Raw genomic sequence first — 17,095 nt, 5'->3', positions numbered from 1 at the left:
GCAGTAGTCTAAACGGGAGGTCACGAGCGCATGAGTGACTGTGCGTAGGGCATCTCGGTCCAGATAGGGTCGCAACTGAAGCACATTGATTTGTGCTTTAGATTGTAAGCCGCCCTGAGTCTTCGGAGAAGGGCGGGATATAAATGGGATTAAAAAAAACCCATATAGATAACCACCTATAATGGCTAATATTTTTTATTTTGAAGAGATTTTTTTCCCCTGCTCCTGTTCAAGCCAGCAGCATGAAAAGGGAGGGAAAACTGAGCTTCAATTGTGTGGTCTCATAAGAAATTTGCCTTCAAAGCAAAACAAAAGAGTTTAATTTTTTGCTGTCATGTGTGACTTAAAACAAAATAGGTGTAGTGTAATAAAAGAAGTTAAATATTCTGATGCGTTAAATGTATCAAAATTTGGGACCTAACCAGAAACTCAAGGGTTTTTTTGTTTTTAAGGAACAACATCTGAGATCCATTCTGTTTTACAGCAATTTTTGGACACTGCTTGATTGTTTAGGGGAGACAATATTTTGAGTAACACAAATAGAAAATCACTCATTACTGGGACCAGCAATATGTCACCCACATATTTAACATTTTCATTAGATTTTGACTGATATGCCAATTAAATATTTTTTTACCCTGCCCTATATTATATTAACATTTCAACTGTATGCTGGATGAATATTAAAGTTATTTTTTTAAAAAAAAATCAGTTGAGTATCCCATGATATAGTATTAATTGTATAATGTAACTGCCACAAAGCGAAAAGAAAAAGTGCCAGAAATACATTCAGATAATTAATGCTACTACAGTAAGCAAGGAATAGAAAACTGCTGATGGGTTATATTTGAAGTTACTTATATAAAGATCAAACTAATGGAGAGAAAAAAAGAACAGAGTTTATAAACTGACTTATTTTGGTTCTGAAATCAAAGAGCATATTAAGATGCATCCATTTCAAATGAATTACTAAGTAAATACCATGATCTAATGCAACCACCGACTCATTAATACATATCAATGATATATGTTTTCAATTAATCTGAATAGATTTACCACCTATTTTGAAGAACAGTCAACAACCGAAGATGGTTGCCATGGAAGTGGCACATAGTTGTGCCCACGCAACAGCACTGAGAAGCTGACAAGTAGCTACAGGAGAAATTGATAGTGCAAAAAGGCTGAAAGGAGAATTAAGCACCACTGGATTTTACTCTGCCCTAAGTAACCCCTAAATAGCAGAGGTTAATAAACAATATTTCTCCTTTTTTTATTCCCAACTTACTGACTGAATGGATATGACTATACCATGCTGTAATCCATAGTCGTGGTGAATATATTATAAAGAACTGAAGAAGCTTCTTAGATTAAGAGGTGAAGCATTTTCAAGGAAAAATCAAGGAAGCCCAGTAGATTTTTGAACCACAAGTTTTGGGACAATCATGACCTAAATGATGGAGAATCTCCATAAATATTTATTATCAAGAAGTATTTTAAAAGGAAGCTATATAAATATCTTTGTTGTAGTAATTTATAAGTCCAAGGCAGTTTCATAAAATTGTATTCCATAATTTTAAGAACATTTAATCACATTCCTCCAAAATCAAAGGCATATATGTCCATATAACACCAGACTGCCAAAATAAATATCTGTTGCAGATTTTTTTCCTGCCAAATAGGAAGAAGTGGTGTTCCATGTGTGCAGAGTTGGAAAAAGGATGAGCACATCTTCCAGAAGAGACATATATCATGGCTGTATTAGAGTGAAATTAAAATGGAACAATTATACCAAAGCAAAACAATACATTTCAGTGTCAAAGCATTTATATCAGTTGCTACTGAAAGCAAGCTTCCCTAACAAATGTGTCTTAATTCTAAAAGTACAGTTCCTCAGAAATACCTAAAGATATTTTATTTATTTATTTATTTTTATTTTTATTCCATTTATATCCCGCCCTTCTCCAAAGACTCAGGGCGGCTTTACAAACTTAGCAGTAGCCTTCATTCTATGTATATGCCTGCTTATTAGGGCTTTCACACACACCCCCAAGCGGCATTATTACAAAGTCAGCTTAATTGCCCCCAACAATCTGGGTCCTCATTTTGTATCTACGTGAAGATTTAAACTTCTAGCAAAAGGTATAATCTAGGATTTTCTTTTTAAAATTGCTACTTATACTTTGCTCCACTTTCAAAAGCTGTGTTTATTCTTTCCCACAACAATATTTCTTTGATTTGGGAAATTGTTTCAAGTCAACTATACTTAACATTCCGCTTGTTTCAGTCTGTACCACTCATTTCCATCTTTTCAAGGGTACCTATTTCAACATCCTCATACCCAGCATTTTCATTTGTTGACGCAAGGTCTCCAGATTGATATTTACCAAACAAACACAACTCTCCAAAAGTCAAAAAGGAATTTTGTCAGTAACGACCAACAGAGGAAAAAAGTACTGCAAAAAAGATCATCCTTCAGCTACAGACCGTAATAAACCCACTGCACTTTAAGCACTGAGTTATCCAGGCTGAAAGAAAAACAAGGCAATCCAGAAGGCGCAAGATGCTTCGCTTTTCATCCAAGAAGCTTCTTCAGTTCTGACTAAATGGTGGAGAATGGAAAAGTTGCAAGAAAGAAAGAAAGAGAGAGAGAGAGAGAGAGAGAGAGAGAGAGAGAAAGAGAGAGAGAGAAAGAGAAAGAGAAAGAAAGAAAGAAAGAAAGAAAGAAAGAAAGAAAGAAAGAAAGAAAGAAAGAAAGAAAGAAAGAAAGAAAGAAAGAAAGAAAGAAAGAAAGAAAGAAAGAAAGCCACGTTCCTTTGGGGCTTACATCCTTACAAACGGTTTACTTTGGCTTGTCCCAGAGGGAGCTCATGCTAAAAGTTATCCCATCCAGGCTGCAATTCAAACCTCAGGCGGAAACAGGTTCCTAGCCCAATGTGGAGGTTCAAGAGAAGACAGAAACTTTCTTTTCCAACAGAAGAGGAAATTTAATAGTTCGGCGCGTTGAACTGTGGAGTTCTGTCTCAAAAGCGCAACTCGGACTATCTTTCCCTTCCTCGAGGAAGATGTTTCGCCTCTCCTCCAAGGAGCTTCATCGGAAGAACCGGAGAAGCTTCTCGGCTGGGAAGCGAAAGGTCTTCCAAGGCAAAACCTAGGGAAGTCCGGCTGCCTTCTGAAAAAGCACCTTTGGGACCAGCGGGTGAGCTGCCTAGGTGAGAATCTCCACAGACACCCGGAGGAGCCCTTGCTGCTTCCGGGCAGACCTTTCGTGACCCCACTAGGTATGGCCATCAGGGCCGGGAGGAAGGGGCATTCGCAAAGGAGGCTAACGAAGAAGGAAACGTCTTCAAGAAAAGAGCCGAGCTCAGAGGCCCCCAAGGACCCCTCCTCACCTTTTCTCACCCCACCCTACACACACACACACACACACAGAGAGAACCAACCCACGGGAAGGCGTCCCACAGGCCTGGGCAGCCCTTTCCCCAGACGGGGGTGCTCGTCCGAGCCTCCCCCGCGAACCCCCTCCCCGGCGGGGTCTCCGCGTGTCCGTTCAGACGTGCAGCGCCCGGGCCGCGGGAAGGGCGGGGGCTTCGCCCGCCTCTCCCTTCCTTTGTCTCCTTCCCGGATGGCAGCCGAGGCAGAGCCCGCCGCACGGAGAGGCTGCCGGGCCTGGAGGGGGGGGAGAAACGAGGGGAAGGGGCTGGTTCCGGAGAGGAGAGAAGCGACCCCCGACCCAAAATGAGGGGGGGAGGGCAGGCGGGGGACAGCCCGGGCGGTGTTTCAACGCCCCGCATGGCCGGAGGGCTCCGGCCCCGAGACGGGGGAGGGGAGGGGAGGAGCCCCCCCTCAGCTCCGGGCCTGCGGGGCGCCCCCTCAGCCGCGCCGGGCGAGCAGCGACCCCCTTCCCGCCCTCTCTCGCGAGCCTTCCCGTCGGCTACAGTCAACGGCGGGCGCCCCCGCCCCGAAAGCCAGCACGAGGCGGGCCGGCGCTCGGCCTTCCTACCGTCCCGAGGAAAAGCCGCTTCTCCCGGCTGGGAGGGGGCGCGAACCCGGGGCCACTGCCCCCTCCTTCGCTCAGCGCTCTAACGGGGGGGGGGAGCGGGTCACCCCGGAAGCGCTTCCCGCGGACACGCCCTACGACCGCCGGCGCCCTATCGGAGAGACGCCAGCCGGCCCGAGGCGCGCGTCACAAAAGTGTTTCCGGGGCCCGTCCGGCCCGCACGCGCCCTAGCAACCGCGTCCGGTTACTAAGCGGGATAGGGCGGGGCTTCAGGCGACGGGGCTGCGCAGGCGCGCGGCGGCGGGGGGAGGGCTGCCTTCAGCCGGGAGACGCGCGGCTGGTTTCTGCGCTGATCCTGGAAAGCAATCCCTTGCCTTGAACAGGGATGGGAGACCACTGGGAAATCCCAGGAAGTGGGGAATGTCCAGGATGACCGAGGCAAATCTTTGCTAGGCTCTCCCTCCCCAAAATAAAGGGTGCTGGCCGAGGGAGAGGTAGCTCTGCATGCCACAAGTGTTGTCGTCATGCAAATTATCCATATTCCACACTGGCTTCTGCTGTTTGCGCAAGGCTGGCGTTTGTGCCTCAAGTGTCCTCTGAGGCAATCATGTTTCAGAGCAGGATTTTTCAACCTGGGCAATTTTAAAGCTGGGTGGACCTCAATTCCAATAATTATTCCGTCATTCAAGATGATGGCCACCATAGTCCAACTGAAGAGACAATGTTTTAAATGTGAATCGCGCTTTTTTTTTTAAAAAAGAAAAAATAACGTAGCCATCTTGACTTTTTAGAAATACCCCACAGACATCACTGTGGCATTTCAGAAGGTCTTAATTAGAACATTGCTCCACTTCAGCCTAAACATTTCATAAGCAGAAGTTTTGCTGTATTAGTCAGAATCTCATCCTACATTAAAAGCTAAGAAACTTATAGCACCTCTCTGTATGCTTACGAAGGAGCGGAAAAGATTTATTCTGACTTCAAACGCAATGACCTTTAGAGATAACGGGAATTCTGGAAACTCTAGTCTCAACACAGCTGAAGAATATTGGGCCGGAATATGTTGAAAGTAACCTCTTTTAGTCTTTCCTGCTGCCACAAAATTCAATACAAGTATGAACACTCATAATCCATCATCATTTAAGAACTAACTGCAGTCTGGACATAGACAAACACAGATAACAAGGACAGCTGTGCTAATTCTATAAAACTGCATTGTATCTTTATTTAGGCCAATTCCACAATTACAAGTAATGTAGTAATTGGTTAATCAGAAAAGCCCACCCCAAGTGCCTCAGAGCAGAGATGGAAACAAACTGGAAAATCTTTAGAAGCATTAATACAGTATTTCTAATATCAGCGATTCTGTGCTTCGTGTTGCCTTCGTACCACAATTTGGCCTACTCGAGCTATTATACAGAGCCATGTAGAAATTCTACAATTCTGCCACTGTAATGAGGTACATTTCTTGGGCCTTATCTCTTTTAAATAATTCCAAAAGAATTATTCATTCAGCATTTTCTAGTTTACAGAAAAAACTTCAGCATAGCAACAAATCAAGTACTTTTTTTTACCGAAGCATAAGGATGTTATTTAACACTGATATGGCACAGAACTTTAATAAGTGCATAAAGCAGCAAAACGAGATTTACGGTAATACAAAGCATGTAGTTTCTAGTTAAGAATCATTAAAACAATTAAGTATTAAGAGCAGTGTATCAATGACTTGTCCCTTTTTTTAGTCTGTCAACTTTTTAGTCAACAGAATAGCATGCTAGATGCTTATAAACATAAAGGCTCAAATTCAAACGGAATATATGCAATACGTATATATATACAGCCTATACATAACACTCTGAGAGCACAAGATCTGCTTGCCAGAAGCAAAAGCTCACATTTGATCATCTTCAGATTCTTCCTGTTCTGCAGGACAAGGAGGCAAAGGACGTGCTCTGTCAATGGAAAGGAAATACAAGTCAGTAATCATTCATAGTTTTAAAATTCCAGTAACCTGTATTTTCAACAGCTGGGACTAGAGACTAAAAATATTGTAAAGGCATGCAGCCTTCATCTTGAACTGGAGTCTGTTTTCCAGTCAGATTAGCAACCTAACCTCCCTTGTCACACAGTCACTTCCTTTTTTTCTTGTGTTGCCATGATTAAAGGTTTCAGAACATGGTCTACTGAAACAAAGCACAGGTCGAAAATTCTTCTTATCTAGGTTAGTGTTTTTCAGCCTTGGCAACTTTAAGCCGTATGGACTTCAACTCCCAGAATTCCACAGCCAACTTTCATGGGAGTTGCAGTCCATACAGCTTAAAGTTGCCAAGGTTGAGAGACACTGATCTAGGCAATGCTGGAAACACTCTTTTAAAAACCACTTGCAAAAAGCAATGAAACAAAGCTTCACTCTGTGGCCCCACTACGAGAAAATAAGTTTCCCAAAACTTTTGCCCCTAACACCTAATAAAAATCCGTTTTGGACATCTTCCCCAAAACTCATGCTGTACTGAGTGAACTAGGCTAGTGAATTGTCCTTTCACTGAGCAATAACTAAAATGGTTAGATCAAGAGAGGTAGAAGTTTGAAAACATGTTTCACCAATTCTTCTAGAGAGCATTAAACCTTGGGCTACTGTGGCGGGTGTTTCGCCACTAGGAATGCACAGCTAGCCATCCTTACTTCCTTCTGCGTTTTCCTATTTCGCTGCACCCGGGCTCCTCCTCCGAGTTGTGGTTCTCCTTTTCCAGACGACTTGGAGTTTGCCTGAAGAATTCTCCAATTCCTTTTTGCCAGGGTGGAGTTGGCCTCACACATACTGGGTTGCCTCCTGCATACTTACTTTCAGCTGTAGAAAGCAAACCAGAATTTATCAGTGCCCAGCTAAGAAAGAAAAAAACAACATATCCAACTTACAGATAATCCTCAATGTATGACTGTTTGTTTGATGACAGTTGGAAGTTATAGTGGCCTTGGGAAAAGTGTTTTGGAACCTGTCCTCAGAGTTGACCATTGCACATCCCGTGTGGGTCACACAACCACAATCCAGGCACCCAGCAACCTGCTCTGATTTACAACAGTTGCAGCGTCTTGCAATCACCTGATGGCAATTTGCAACCTTCCCAGCCAACTTCTAGAACAGAGGTAGGCAACCTTGGCTCTTTTATGGCTCGTGGACTTCAACTCCCAGAAGTTGAAGTCCACGAGCCATAAAAGAGCCAAGGTTACCTACCCCTGTTCTAGAAGCAAAGTTAATTGGGGAAGCCAGATTCACTTAATAACCCTGTGATTTGCTTAACCATGGTGAAAATAGTTGTTGTCAGGTCTGGTCACAGGGTAACTCATTTACGTATCATTTAGCGACTTAAATTCCAGTTTCAGTTGTGGCTGTAAATCAAACACAACCCATAATAGCTACAAAGGCTTCTCGCCTCCATATGGATTAATCTCTGAATGCACAAGCTATCTCTAGTTACTTAAAACAAGCCATCTCTGCTAAAATGTAATGCAAGAGTGCCGGAATGCATCAGATCAGCAGTTTCGAGGCTCTGCTCTCGTGGAAGTGTATGTGGAACTGCTGCTTATTCTTAAAACATTTGAGGAATTCAGCCCACAGCATTAAAAGCGCAAAATATTTTAGGCCCGGCTCAAATATATTTACTCAAGAAGAAACAGCAGAAATGTCAAAAAAGCCCAACAACCGTATTATATTTGGCTGCAGCCCTATTGTTGCAGCTCTAGATTAAACAGCCGTGGCACAGTGTTGTTAATTTAAACCAGGGGTCTTCAAACTTGGCCCTTTTATGACTGGTGGACTTCAACTCCCAGAATTCCTCAGCCAGGCAAGAAAGGTCGCAAAATGGGGGCAAAACTCACATAACAAAGGTCACACGGAGCAACAGAAATTGTGAGCTCAATTGTAAGTTGAGGTACTTGCAGAGCCATTCTAAATTGAAAAGCACCAACGGCTTTCAGCCTTTGTCCAAAGGAGCATTAAAGCCAGTCAGGTATATACACACTCACCTTTCCTTGATGTAGGAGACAAGCTAACATTCGCCTGTCCAGAGCCCAGCACCTTCCGGGGAGCCCTAGCAGCTACCACTGGCACAAAGAAAGGATTAGAGATTATTTATACTTAAAGATTCCATAAAGTCCGAAGGCCTCAGACCAGTTGCTTCTCTGTCATTCCGCACACAGTAAGACAAGTGTAAAAAATGCAGGTGCTAAAACGGTAAGAAGGCTGAATGTGCCCTACTCCAGAGTGTTTCCAGTCTAAGCTAGCGGAAGTTGACTGGATGCGGTTCTCCACCCTGTGTGAATGCAACCCGAGACCAGCCCTTGTATCTTTTGTCTTCTTGAATTAAGTCAGCACCCCATTCCTTTTAAGGAGGCTAGAGGAAGCACAGAAAGCTGACTTTTGTGTATTTTGTCTCCACAGCAGCCATGCAAAGTAGGGCTACCTTGAATAAGAGCATTTCTACATTCCAAATTGCACTGGGAATTGCAATACACACCCAGCGTTCAATCAACATGGTCAAGCTGAAAACCTAACGGGGACTGTGCACCTATGCTAACCTCAGCGGCCTTTTTTTTAACAGCTTGCTGTGTCTTTAATCCAGCTTAATGGCCTAAACCTAGTTAAAATCCATCCCATTTAGAAGGAAAATGGAGGAATGCAAGGCAGCTGCTTTCAATATGACAATTCACACCATTCTTTTAACCAGGAGGCTTACAAGGCAGCTATAGTCAGAACCACGTTGCTCAAGTGTGTTAGTTGTACTTTTGCTTTCTTTTTTACCTGGCTCACCATCATGCGCGAACCTAACCTTTTTAAGCAGGTAATTGCTGGAGACCTTATGCAATTGGGCTAATCCTGCATCCTGGTTAGCTTTCTATCCCACTTAATTCTGCATCCCGGTTAGTTTTGTATCCCACACACTTCTGCATCCTGGTTAATTCTGCATCCTGGTTAGTTCTACTTAATTCTGCATCCCGGTGAGTTTTGTATCCCACTCACTTCTGCATCCTGGTTAATTCTGCATCCTGGTTAGTTCTACTTAATTCTGCATCCCGGTGAGTTTTGTATCCCACTCACTTCTGCATCCCGGTTAATTCTGCATCCTGGTTAGTTCTACTTAATTCTGCATCCCGGTGAGTTTTGTATCCCACTCACTTCTGCATCCCGGTTAATTCTGCATCCTGGTTAGTTCTACTTAATTCTGCATCCCGGTGAGTTTTGTATCCCACTCACTTCTGCATCCCGGTTAATTCTGCATCCTGGTTAGTTCTACTTAATTCTGCATCCCGGTGAGTTTTGTATCCCACTCACTTCTGCATCCCGGTTAAGCATGTGCAAATGCTTTTACCTTTCCGATAGGCACCGGCGGTGCCTCCGCAGTTCGCCTTGGTCCGCACCATGTCCGTCCCTTGCCGCCGCACCAAAAAAAAAATAATCCCCAAGAAAAAGCAATAAAACCAAACCCGGGAACGAGAAGCGGAATAAAAGGCAAAAGGCGCAACTTGCTAGCAAGCGGCCGAGCTGCTACTTCCTCTTGCCGCAATATTCGGGCTTCCCGCGCGCGCGCCGCGCTCCCATTGGCCGAGGCGGAGAAGGCGAGCGGCCAATCACGAGCCAGCCCGCGACTTTCACCCGCCGTTCAAAACTCCGGCCGCGTCTGGTTCTCTTCGCCGCCCGGAATCGCCCTTAGGCGGGATTCCCCGAGCCCCGGCCCGCCGCAGGTCGAAGGAACCGGATCGGGGGAAGTTTGTCTGGGCTCCTCTGGGTCTGAGTCGAGGGAAGGGCGCCTCCGCCTAGGCCCTAGGGCAAGGGTAGGCAACCTCGGCTCTTTTATGACTCATGGACTTCAACTCCCAGAATTCCTGAGCCAGCTTGGCTGGCTCAGGAATTCTGGGAGTTGAAGTCCATGAGTCATAAAAGAGCCGAGGTTGCCTACCCCTGGCCTAGGGCGATCATAACTGAACGTTTTGATTTTTTTTTTTTAAACTAGTTATTATATATTGAAGATTTTACGTAAAAGGTAACAAGCAAATCTAAAGAAAAGGGGAGGAAAAAGAAAGAAAGAAGTGGAAGAAAAGGAGAGCAACGCACGACGTGTCCGCCTCTCTAGGAGTGGTAAAGAATGGAATCGAAGGGTGTGAAAAATATAAGTGTGTAATACGCGGGATTATAAACTGACCACGCTGGCTGAGTTTGTGCAGTGCTGCACTAGCTAACTATGTTTTAGCCCAGTGTATTATAAGAAGCCAGCTAGTGAGATATTACTCTGAAAAAAAACATGCATATCAAGGATAATCCTGTAGAGATCTAATAACATCTATGCTAAATAAATCTCAAGGAAAATGGGGACTAAATTAGAAGCACAATCCCTTGTTTAAATCTGCAATTACAAAGAGAACTCATTCCTTATCTTTAAGACCCCCTACTAATTACCGAATAATCACCTCCTTAAACCCTTTTTTTGTTACCTATCTGGAAAAGTAAACAGTTCCATTCCACATCCAATCAAAGCTCAACTTAATTAGATTTACAATACAGCCAATCTAAACCCATCAAACTTTGGTTGAATGATAAAAGACAGCTTGCTTCTGCAACTCCATCCATTTTCATGGTAATAAAACTCTCAAAGCTTAATTGGTGTTAAGCCACTTGAGTTCTATTGTCATTCACCAGCAGCAAAATGCCAAGAACAACGGTTAATTTGTTGATTGAGAAATCTGTCACAAGCATCTCCCCAGGCCTAACATAAATGCTTATAGGAAATGGAACATACAGTGATTGTCTAATATTTATTTTCTAAATACAGTTTTATTCTCTTTGCAATTGTTTTCTTGCTTTCAGTAAAAGGAAGTTGAGTATAGACAGTCCAGCTGAATCCTAGTGCTTCCCTTGTTCATGAAGCCAACAAGATAAATAAAAGCCGCAGGAATTTCCTGATGCTCTATGTTTAAAAGTTATACTTGTGCTTCCACTTGATAGCAAAGGTTTCCGCTGCCTTTTTCTCCAACAGTTGGCTGATCATTGCAATAAACTGCTTCTGGGAGCAAATAAACAAAATGTCTGTGTTGGTTTGAGTTTGACCGTGTCAGTTTGGGGAAAACACGTTTTGTGAAGGATGATCTAAGTCATTGGGGTGCCCCATTCCAGTAAGTATTGATAAGCACATCCCCCCAAAAAAGACAACTGCAACTCTGTTAAAGACTTACTTTAAAAAAAGAACAGTAACAATGCAAGCTTGGAAAGTTTCCCTAGAAATTCCCAACACCATTAACTGAGTTTTGTGCAAAATGTCTGCTGGTTCACCCAATTCATCCAATTTTCCAGCTTTACTGCATCCAGTTTCTATCATATTACAAAAAAGATATTGAGACTTTGAAAAGGTGTAGAGATGAGGAACTAAGATGATTACAGGTCTGGAGACTAAAACATATGAAGGCTGTGTTAGCTGTTCCGGTTGTGGTTAGATTTGGGTATAACAATAAAAGTGCTGATGGGCCCATGGCAAAACTCTAGCTCAGAGTCTGAATAAACATTCAGCCTTGTCTTTCAGCTCCTCTAACCTAGTGTTTTTCAACCTTTTTTGGGCAAAGGCACACTTGTTTCATGAAAAAAATCACGAGGCACTCCACCATTAGAAAATGTTAAAAAATTTAACTCTGTGCCTATATTGACTATATATAAAGTAATTCTCTTGAATAGGAATCAAATAAACACAAAGAAAATATTTTATAATTACTTTTCAATTTTTCCCACGGCACACCAGGCAACATCTCGCGGCACACTAGTGTGCCGCGGAACAGTGGTTGAAAAACACTGCTCTAACCAACTGCAGATGTGTGTCCTTGAAGCTGGAATGCAAGAAGTCAGCAATCTGCAGCCAGCCATTTTCTAGTCATAAACAATGGAGCAATGTCCTAGCAGGAAAGTTGTATAACATTCACAGCTTAGGGACTCAACTTTTTCTTTAAAAAGAGACATTTTCCTTTTGATGAAAACTACAAAGAAATATTTTTAGGGAGGAGGAGGAGATTTTGATGCTACAAAGTTGTATTTATTTTATATCTCAAGCTTGGGCCTTGAGGTATGAGACAAGTTTAATTGGTATGGAGATGAATAACCAACTTGATTACAGAAAAGATGGGATGGTGTCAGAAGGGGCTGGGTTTGCAAGGAGAGAATAAGGATGTCTACTTACGTATTCCAAATATATTTTTTCCCCTCTGCTTCTTTTGACTTTGAGATTTTGGGGTTGTTAGTTTGGTTTCTTTACTCCTTTTTTGTCTTTTTCAAATTCCTGGAGAAAATAATTGGTTTCAACCAAGATTTTATTTTGCCAATCCATATGGTTGTTTTTAGCCGTTGTGAATTGTGTGATGAGGCTCTAATATCAATGTTAGCTATTTTTATTCTAATCTTCCTTCCCCCGAAGGAGTCTAAAGTAGAATATATATTTCACACACACAGAGGGTCCAATAGTGAAATGTTTTGGAGTCAGTATTACTCAACGTTTTTATGAATGATCTAGATAACAGTATTAATGTGCTGATTTTCAGGTTTGTGGATGACACAACATTGGGTGGTCCTGCCAACACCAGGATAACAGAATTTGCAATTTAATCTGGGCAAGTTGGAAGGCTGAAATGAGAAAATAAAGATATTTTTCAAGAGGGAGAAATGTAAGCTATGACCCTTAGGGACCTAAAGTTAAAGTCCACATTTCTTAAATTTGCCAAGTTTGAGAAACACCGGACTTTCTTGATCCTATCCAACTCAAGATCTTTTTGATTCAATAGAACAACATAAGATAAAACAATCAAGAATAAAAGACCTATTCAGAGACAACAATCAATAAACAACCCAAAACAATGAAAAGAAAGACCTTTTTTAAAAAAGGAACTCAGTTATGAGCAGTCTTTACCCTACTAATACTTGGACGGTATCCAGGCTTTCAGTTATTAATGAAAACAATTTTCATTAAGGGGAACAACCGTGGGCAACACCCTTTGCTTTCCAGATTGCCCAATAGCTGCCTCACGACCTCAAATAAGCCCTTCGCTCTGCATTTTAACCAATGGAGTCGGCAATCTCCTTTTGAGGGATTTAAAAGCAAACTGCCTTTGCTTATTTCAAGGTTCTCAAAGAAGATAAGATCATGTTTAAGGGGCAGACTGCCGCACTCTTCTTCACTTCCTGCAGAAGACAGAAACAGTTGCTTCAGAGGAGCCCAGAAACAACTTGAAGGTAAGAACTGAGGAGAGAAATTTTTGGTTTCTCTTTTTAATTTCTTTCTAGTTCTTCTGTTCTTTTTGACTATTCTTCCGATGCATTTATTCTAGACCCTGCAAGATTCTTTCTTTCTTTCTTGTGCCCAGTTTTACTTGGCTGCATTTTCATTTGTTGTTTTTTTTCTCCTGCAAATTCCAGCATGGTCAGCTCAGATCTTTATACTTTTGAGGGTCAGATTCTTATTCTGCTTTACGGAGGAGTGGGATCCAGGAAGGCGGGGGTGGGGGGGAAGGTTTCTTGAGTTGGGGTGTGTGTTTTTGCATCAGGTTACCCACTTTGGAATAACTATCACGTCCTGTTTTTAAATTTTCAAGCAACTTAAAATATGTTGCTTGGAACATTGATCGGCAGAGTCCCTGGCTTACCATGTTTTAAACACCCCGTGTATCAAAACTCAGTTTTATTTGAACAGAAGTGGCATAATTTATTTTAAGTTTCTTTTGGAAATAAATGTTCTTTACTCTTCCTGCTTTTATCACACTAAAGTTGATTGGTTTAGAATTCATATATGGAATTCATCTGGTCCTATCGTCACCCGTTTTGTGAATATTGCCAGCCCTTCTTATCTATTATTTCCTCTGTGACCTTGGGAGAAGGTAGAATTGCATTTTATTCCTTCACGTATTTGCAGGATAAAGTTGAATGTAAGCGATCCAAATTTTCTTTAGCAATAGATTAAAAAAAAACATTGGCACGTAGTCAACTTATAACCACAACTGAGCCAAAATGTCTGATGTTAAATGAGATATTTGTTAAGTGAGTTTTGTCCTGCTCTACGACTTTCTTTGCTACAGTTGTTAAGTGAATCACTGCAGTGGATAAGTTAGTAATCCTGTTGTTAAGCAAATCTGGCTTACCCATTAAGCATCAACCAGTTGCCAAGAGTCTGAATTTTGATCATGTGACCCCGGGGGGGGGGAATGCTGCAATGGTCGTAACTGTGAAAAACAGTCATAAGTCACTTTTTTCAGTGCAGTTGTAACTTTGAGCGGTCGCTAAATGAACTGTTGTATGTAGTCAAGGACTACCTGTATTATGTCCTGTATTGTGTTACAGCCATAAAACCTCTCCATAATTTCTTACAGAATTACTCTTCCGTTGTCATAGGGGGTTAACTGAACTTATTTCTCCTGCTTTAGATGTTAGTTATCTTTTATCTCCCCCACCCTTTTTACTCTGCCCCAGTTAGCAATTATCTCTCCTCAACCTCCCTCTCAGCCTTTCCCCTCTCCGAATGGTTCCTGATTAAAAAAGGGAAAAAAAGGAGCTGGTTAACCTTTTATTTACATTCTAACAGAACCACAAAATGTCCAGGATTTTTTATAACAGCTGTTCCATTGTTGCAGAATCAAGAGACTCGGACCCCCGGAATCAAAAGAAGTTTGTTTTATTTTGCGCAAAAGGTTCAGAGCAAATAAGTAATATCAATGTCTGAACACGTTTTCAGGGAAAAGCAAGTACATATAGTCTTGAAAAGTAGCAAAACACGGAAATGTAACTTATGAGCATTGATTGGTTACTTGAATTACAGCCCCCAACTCCCCCTTGTCGCTATGCTGATATTTAGCTAAATATCTTGCAACCTTTTTACTGATTGAGGTCACAGGTAGAAGCGCTTAAGTTTCCGGCACCGTGTTTGTGGTTACCTACAAACGAGACATATGTGGTTAGATGTATCACAGCTCTATGCTTGCAGGGTGCTGGCAGGGGGACAGAGGTCGACCCCGAGGCCTCTCGTTTGCGGAGTCCCTCAGGGGTCGGTCCTCTCGCCTCTCCTGTTCAACATCTACATGAAACCGCTGGGTGAGATCATTCGTAGCTTTGGAGTAGGGTACCATCAGTATGCTGATGACACCCAGCTTTTCATCTCAACTCCAAACAGCATCAGTGATGCCCTCGACGTGATGTCCCGCTGCCTGAAAGCGGTCCGGGAATGGATGGGGAGGAACAGGCTTCAACTCAACCCGGACAAGACTGAATGGCTGTACGTACCGGCAAGCCAGGATACTCAGATCATTCCACCCCTTAACATCGGGGATGAGTTACTACCCCCTGTTGATAGGGCCCACAACCTGGGTGTCCTCCTAGACTCGCAGCTATCCCTGGAAGATCACATAGGAGCTGTGACCAAGGGGGCCTTCTCCCGGGTTCGACTGGTGCGCCAACTACGACCTTATCTGGACCTGGATGCCTTACGTACAGTCACCCATGCCCTTGTGACCTCTCGCCTAGACTACTGTAACGCTCTCTACATGGGGCTGCCCTTGAGATCCACTCGGAAGCTTCAACTGGTGCAAAGTGCAGCGGCACGGACACTTTTGGGGGCCTCCCGGTACTCCCATATCACACCTCTCCTCCGTGAGCTGCACTGGCTTCCGGTTGCCTTCCGAGTGAAATTCAAGGTGCTAACAATGACATACAAAGCCCTACATGGCATGGGCCCGGACTACCTACGGGAGCACCTTCTGCCAATGTCAACACCCCACCGTCCTGTGCGCTCCCACAGAGAGGGCCTCCTCAGGGTGCCACCGCTCAAGGAATGTCGGCTGGTGGCCCCCAGGGGGAGGGCATTCTCAGTGGGTGCGCCAGCCCTCTGGAACTGCTTGCCAACCGAAATCCGGATGGCCCCCGACCTCCACACCTTCCGGCGCGACTTAAAAACCTACCTGTTCCAGCAGTCCGGCCTGGCCTGATAGCTCTAATTGGGGTCCCAGTTTGTTTTTACTATTGTTTTTCACTATTGTTCAATCTGTATACCTACCTTACTCTGTACACCGCCCCGAGTCCCTCGGGAGAAGGGCGGTTTATAAAAACAAATAAATAAATAAAATAAATAAATAAATAGGTGTGAGAGACAGATGAACTCATGGTTTGGCATTTTCTATTTCCTTGTTCTTTTCTAACTAATACACACGTCGTCTTTATGCCTCATTTTTATGTCCTGCCTTCACTTTATGTCCTGCCTCACCATATCCTGGACCTTTTCTAGTTTTGACTTTTGTATTCCCGTGTTGATAATCTCATTTTTGTTATCCTCCATGTTTTCATACTCTATGTACATCTATGTCGAAGTAAAGTCTTGTTCTTTATCTTCTAAAAGTTTACCCATAGACCTCTGCATCCTTTCTGAGACATTAGTTATTAATATTTCAGTCTATATTTTAAAATAAAAGTCTTTTAAGAAAAAAAAGAGTGGTAGTCCTTAACTATTTTTATTCTTTTAATCCTTTAGTTCCCTCTAGTGTTCATCTGCAACCTTCATCAAGTTGTTGTTCAGTTGTTAATATGGTTTTAGTTTCAATTCAGTTGAGTATATTATGACTTATGACTGCAATTGAGCCCGAAAATTACCTTTCTTGCCATGGTTGAGTGCCTCCCCTGAACACAACTCTCCTTTTTGCACCCCCAATGAAATAGTTGTGTGGGTGTGTGGCTGTTTGTCTGTCTTGCTTCAGAACTAAGCAGGAATCAGACCAAACCTGAGACTCCCCAGCAGCTTTAACTATCCTCTAAGTCTAACCCAGGGCTCTCCAAACTAGGCCCCTTTAAGGCTTGTGGACTTGCTGGCTGGTTGGGGAATTCTGGGAGTTGAAGTCCACAAGTCGTAAAGTGGCCACGTTTGAGCAGCTCTACTCTAACCTCAAGGTCGCTGTGCTGTAGTTAGACGGGATGAGCACCGGAACTAGAAATACGCGGCCACCGTTGCCTGGCCGGCGCCTTTGCGCGTTGCACAGAGCTAAAGCCCGGCCGGCTTTTCGTGTCTGTGTGTGCACCCGCTTTCTTCTTCCCCCGTC

At 43.2% G+C, this 17,095-nt stretch overlaps 2 protein-coding genes across 3 annotated transcripts in view; both read right to left on the bottom strand.

Moving 5' to 3' along the window:
• The window catches only part of CSNK1G1 (casein kinase 1 gamma 1), a 28,691-nt gene extending 24,584 nt beyond the window's left edge, over nucleotides 1-4,107 (bottom strand). For both annotated transcript variants that reach the window (XM_081337756.1, XM_081337755.1), the window contains exon 1: nucleotides 4,001-4,107. The gene's annotated coding sequence lies outside the window, so the exon portion shown is untranslated. The remainder of the gene's footprint in view (nucleotides 1-4,000) is intronic.
• A 1,103-nt stretch (nucleotides 4,108-5,210) lies between these two features.
• On the bottom strand, nucleotides 5,211-9,577 carry PCLAF (PCNA clamp associated factor). Its single transcript, XM_081337163.1, has 4 exons — nucleotides 9,364-9,577; nucleotides 8,021-8,098; nucleotides 6,680-6,845; nucleotides 5,211-5,949 (listed from the first exon to the last, which is right to left on the bottom strand). Exons 1-4 carry the CDS (start codon nucleotides 9,413-9,415, stop codon nucleotides 5,889-5,891), a joined length of 357 nt encoding a protein of 118 aa, XP_081193289.1. The 5' UTR covers nucleotides 9,416-9,577; the 3' UTR covers nucleotides 5,211-5,888.
• Nucleotides 9,578-17,095: the final 7,518 nt, after the last annotated feature.

The sequence above is a fragment of the Vipera berus genome (genome assembly GCF_964194415.1).
Source record: "Vipera berus genome assembly, chromosome: 12".
Classification (NCBI taxonomy): domain Eukaryota; kingdom Metazoa; phylum Chordata; class Lepidosauria; order Squamata; family Viperidae; genus Vipera; species Vipera berus.
The sequence above is the reverse complement of the archived record's forward strand: the minus strand, read 5'-3'. Positions and strand labels throughout refer to the sequence as shown.

Coding starts and splice junctions, on each gene's coding strand:
- PCLAF (XM_081337163.1), bottom strand. CDS start 9,415: ATGGTGCGGACCAAGGCGAACTGCGGAGGCACCGCCGGTGCCTATCGG. Junction 8,099..9,363: donor CGCCGGTGCCTATCGGAAAG/GTAAAAGCATTT, acceptor TCTTTGTGCCAG/TGGTAGCTGCTAGGGCTCCC. Junction 5,950..6,679: donor ATAGGAAAACGCAGAAGGAA/GTAAGGATGGCT, acceptor TTCCATTGACAG/AGCACGTCCTTTGCCTCCTT.